At 47.3% G+C, this 5269-nt stretch overlaps 1 protein-coding gene across 3 annotated transcripts in view; it reads left to right on the top strand.

The window, feature by feature from the left end:
- VAC14 (Vac14, PIKFYVE complex component) overlaps positions 1–5269 on the top strand; it is a 115897-nt gene that overhangs the window by 72156 nt on the left and 38472 nt on the right. For all 3 annotated transcript variants that reach the window (XM_023523639.1, XM_011380650.2, XM_011380651.2), the window contains exon 14: positions 2963–3095. In XM_023523639.1, the coding sequence (XP_023379407.1) occupies positions 2963–3095 (133 nt within the window). The remainder of the gene's footprint in view (positions 1–2962; positions 3096–5269) is intronic.

Here is a 5269-nt window from a genome sequence, read left to right as displayed (position 1 = left end):
TGGGAGCTGCCTAGGAGGTTCTCAGGAGAGAGGACAGCAGTTCGAAGGTGAGATCCCTCATAAAAAATCCTCATAGAGTAATTACAGCTGCCTTTTCCAGTTCCCACCCACGTCCCCATAAGGACCCTGCAAGGACATAAGGGGAGTCTGAGTTCAGCAAAAAGACCGCTCCCAGGAGGAGGCTTTACTGCTGCTTCCTGGACCCTGGCATCTAATGAAGTCGGCCCACGGGGGCTCCTCTGTAGGCTCGCTGGTACTCTGGGTGCTTCCTTTCCACACATTCTTGTTTGGGGCTTTGGGCTTTGGGCTTCGGGAGCTATATTTGATGGTGCTGGGAGCTATGTTCCCTTGCACAACCAAGCTTGACTCCCAGAGACCCCACACCCTGCCTGTTTCACACTGGTGTGTGGCCATCGTCCCCCTGGTCTGAGAAGGAAGTCAACAACTACTACAGGGGTCCTGGGCCAGAGAGGGACCAGCCAGGAAAAATGATGGCCCCAGATGCCCCTGTCAGCCACTCTTCTTCCAGTGTCGTCCCTGAATTGTACACTTCCAGTTAGAAATCCAGTAAGCTCTGGGGATCTAACCGACAACATGGTCACTATAGTTAATAATAGTATATTATGTGCTTGAAAGTTGCTAAGAGTAGATATTAAATGTTCTCACGACAGGAAAGGTAATTATGTGAGATGATGGAAGTATTAGATAATGCTGTGATTGTAATCATTTTGCAGTTTATGAGTATCAAATCAACATATGCTCCTTAAACTTACATAATATTATATGTCAATTACATCTCAATAAAGCTGCAAAAAAATTAAAATATAAAAACATCTACGAGGGTTAAAAAAAACCATCATGTTATACCGAGACAACTGGCTGTCCGTCCACATGCAAGAGAATGAATTTAACTCCTTTCTCACACCACATACAAAAATTTTAATGGATTAGAGACCTAAATGTAAGAGCTTAAAAAAAAAAAAAAATTCTTAGAAGAAAGCATATCAGTAAATCTTTCTGACCTTGTATTTGGTAATAATTTCTTAGATATGACACCAAAAGCACAAAGAACCAAAGAAAAAATAAATTGGACTTAATTAAAATTAAAAATTTTGTGCTTCAAAAGATATCATTAGGAAAGTGAAAAGACAGCCCACAGAATGGGAGAAAATGTTTGCAGATCATATATCTGACAAGAAGCTCATATCCGATTATGTAGAGAACTCTTACAACTCAACAATGAAAAGGCAATAACCCAACTTAAAAATGGGCACAGGATTTGAATAGAGACTTCTCCAAAGAAGATAAATATCCAATAAGCACATGAAAAAGATGTTCAACATCATTAATCATTAGAGAAATGCAAATCAAACCCATGAGATACTACTTCCCATTAACTAGGAGGGCTCTAATCAAAAAGAGCTGAGTAGCAGCAAGGGCGTGGAGAAACTGGAACCCTCGTACATGGCCGGTAGGAATATAAAATGATGCAACCGGTATGGAAAACTGGCAGTTCCTCAAAGGTTTAAACAAATTCTTCTCCTGGTTATATAACCAGGAGAAATGAAAACATGTTCATACAAAACCTTATATATGAATGTTCATAACAGCATTATTCTTAAAAGCCAAAAAGTAGAAACAACCAAATGTCCACCAACTGATAGATAAAAATAATATATCCATACAGTGGAATATTACTCAGCCATAAAAAGAAATACAGGACTGACACATACCACAACATGGATGAACCTTGAAAGTATGCTAAGTTAAAGAAGCTGCATACTATATGATTCCATTTATGTGAAATGTCTAGAGTAAGTAAATCCATAGAGATCATAGGTTTATTTATGGTTGCCAGTGGCTAGTGGATAGGAGGATGGAGAATGACAGCTAATGGGAATGAGGTTTCTTTTTTGAGTGAAGAAAAATGCTCTGGAATTGTGATGGGTGCATAACTTTGTGAATATGCTGAAAAACACTGAGTCATACACTTTAAAAGGTTAAACTCTATGGTATGTGAATTATATCTAAATTAAGCTTTTTTTAATGCCCTATTAATGTTTCGAGCAGGCAGAGTGAGGATTCCTGCTGTCGCTAACACCTTTTTTGCAGCAGTGCTGTCGAGGTCCGCACGTGCTGGAAAGGGGGAGGAAACCCATGGCGTGCGTGAATACCCTGCATCGGGATCATCCGGGCATTCCGTCAGCCCTGTCCTGGTCCCCACCGCACCCCCGTGCTAGATGCCTTGCAGAGGTGGAAGTATGCGGGGGGAGGGGAGCAGGAGCCGCATCTGGGCCTCTGTTTCCAGCTGGGGCACATCAGAGGGAGATCTCCAGTGTGCTTCTGTTTCTAACGCCACCTCAGGGCTTGGAAAGTTTTTAGAGAGACCATAAAAGAGCATCTTTGCCTGAAGATGAGGGAAAATGTCTGATTTCAAAACATTAAGATTGAAACTCTTGGTAATATTCTGTCCGTGTGTGCTGTCTTTAGTGGATACGGGATGATTTACTTAAATTGGGAAAAGAGTGTGGCTTTTGCCTCAAGTTCATTGGTTTTGTTAACCATCGAGATGGTGTGCCTGTCTGACCTCCCCCTTTTTTTTTTTTCTTTGACTTGTCGTTTGTTAAAGTAAAAGCTTGTTTTTTAAAATTTTCATAGCACCAGGCAGGGAATCTTACACTTAGGAGGTGTTCACTCATCGGGGAGCGGCTGGGGGAGGAGGGATGGACAGGTAGATGTGTATGTTTACAATGAGCCAGATTACATTTGCCTGTACGTACTTACATAGTCCTTGCCTTTTTGCTGTCAACCTGTGGCCCTTGATTAAAGATGTGCCCTCATCTTGTTACACACAGACCCCGCCACCACCAGCTTTTTGGCATTCACAGTTGTTTATGCTCTGTGGGGGTCCCAGCACCCTGTGGACACAGACTAAGTCCTGGCTCTTTCCCTTTTTCTACAGGTACCAAAGGCTTAGAATGTTCTCCCTCCACTCCCACCATGAACTCCTACTTTTACAAGTTCATGATCAACCTTCTGAAGAGGTTCAGCAGCGAACGGAGGCTCCTGGAGGTCCGAGGCGCGTTCATCATCAGGTTAGCCGTGGTTTTTCATTTGGACACCACGCGAGGTGTCAGAGCAACCATTTTCTCTCTCACGTCTCTCGCCGCCTTTCTTGACCTTTGTATTCTTAAAAGAAAGAAAGAAAGTTCCCCCTTTTACACCCAGTTGCTGGTGCTACTGACATGAGGCAGGTGAAGTTCACCATGTTTTAAACAAATGAATTAGTTTTTCACTTGTGAGATGTTTTCTTTTGAGGTTGAATAGCTTCTCATTAAATGCCCTGTCGGAGTCTTTGCGAGGAAAGTAGGGGAGCCAGATGGAACGCGTAAGGGGGCCGTGCTCGGCGCCCCACTGCCCGCACAGGGTTGGTGGCAGCAGTGGCTCTGGTGGAGCCAGGTACTTGAGTCGTGTTAGCCTAGCCCTGAACAGTCCCTGGGCTCTGGCCACAGTCACTCAAGGCCTGTAGGACTGTCATCAGCAGTAGCATGGCCAGTAGTCTGGCCCTTTGCCTCCTACTCAGCTCCAAGGAGCAAGGTTATCAGAAAAGTGACCATCAGGCCAACAAAATCTAGATGGGGCACAGATTTTTCCAGGCTCCCCAACAAAGCCAAGCGGAGGAGTTTTCCAGAATAGTCTGGTCCCAGAAACTCTATGGCGGTGGTTATCATCTCTGGCTACGTATTAGGTCACCAGAGAAGCTCAAAAAAAAATAATGGCCGGGCCTCCCCCAGCCAGTGGTTTCAAAACCTTCGGGGTGACGGGGGTTATTAGAGCCACCCAGGGTGCTCAGGGAGCAGACTAGACTAACGTGTCTGGGAGTCAGGGAAGCAGCGGGAGCGGGAGTTGGCGAGCTGGAGGGGGTTCCCAGCGGGGGTCCAGCCTGCACAGAGGCTTCCAGTGGAAGGAGTGGACAGTGGACAGTTCATTTTGCCATAAACCAGAAGGCAAGGGGGAGGGGCTTAGCCTCGGGGGCCATACTAAAGCTTGGGGACCTTACACAGAGGTCACGGGAGGCCACTGCAAGGGCTTGAGCAGGAGAATGGTGTGACCAGATTTCTGTTCTTAAAGGTTACGGTGCTGCTGGAGGGGAACAGAGGGAGGAGGGCAAGATGGACGTGTGGGGGATCAGTTAGGCGACCGTGGTCCAGGTGAGAGATGGCGGCGGCTCACTGGGGAATAGGGAGAAGCAGCGGGACTCAGGAGTAAGTAGGAAGTGCCATCCGTTGGCGATTGAGTGCATGAGGGAGTTGGGCGTGATACCAGGACTCTGGTGTGACAAACGGGTGGATGGTGGTGGCAGTCCCTGGATGGGAGCCCTGGAGGAGGAGCAGGGAGGGAGGAGAGTGTGAATTTAAATTCCTTTGGGGACGTCACAGGAGAGATGTTGAAGAAGCAATTTGCTATACTTGTCTCTCAAAAGAGGGCCCTAGGCCTGAGATACAAATCTGGAAATTGATGGCATAGTCATTCATTTATTCACATATTCATTCATCCAAGAGATTCTGAGTGCTGAGTCTGTGCGGTACCATTCCAGGTGGTGCTCTTGTGGAGTTTCCATCCTTAGGGAGTAAGAACAGTCAGTGGTAAGAGGGCAGAGAGGGAAGGGCCAGAGCTGAGCCCCGGGGAGCTGCAGCGTATAATGGTTGGGGAGGAAGGAGAAGCCAGGAGAGGAAGCTGAGAAGGGCCCGGTGGGAGAGGAGAGGGGAGAGGGGGAGGAAGCAGGCAGTGAGGGGAGATGGGCCCTGAAGAGGGTCTCCTGGGAGGCACGGGAGAGGGAGCCACCAGGCCTTAGCTCAAAGGCTGAGGGCGGAATTGAGGGCTCCTGGGGAACAGTCTCAAAGGACTAAGTCGAAGGAGGAGACAGGCTAGCCTTACCAGAAAGACAAACGCGGGACCATAAAGTCCCTGCTCATTGGGAGGAAGGGGCTTCTGACAGTCTAGACTACCCAGAGGTGTGCTGTGGTGGGAGGTGTCACCACGCCGTTGGCGTTCGGACCCGGATCATTTGTGGCAGGGGCTGCCCCGTGCACCGCAGGGTGATACTTAGCAGCATCCCTGGCCCTTCCCACTAGAGGCCAGTAACATCCCACCCATCCAGTTGGGACAGTCAGAAATGGCTTCAAACTTTCCAGTGTCCCCTGGGAGTAAAATCACCCCCAATTGAGAACCGGTTACAGAGGGACAGAATGGATTCTTATTTTCATTG

The sequence above is a fragment of the Pteropus vampyrus genome, unplaced genomic scaffold (assembly GCF_000151845.1).
Source record: "Pteropus vampyrus isolate Shadow unplaced genomic scaffold, Pvam_2.0 Scaffold399, whole genome shotgun sequence".
Lineage (NCBI taxonomy): Eukaryota > Metazoa > Chordata > Mammalia > Chiroptera > Pteropodidae > Pteropus > Pteropus vampyrus.
This window is presented reverse-complemented; position numbering and strand designations above follow the sequence as displayed.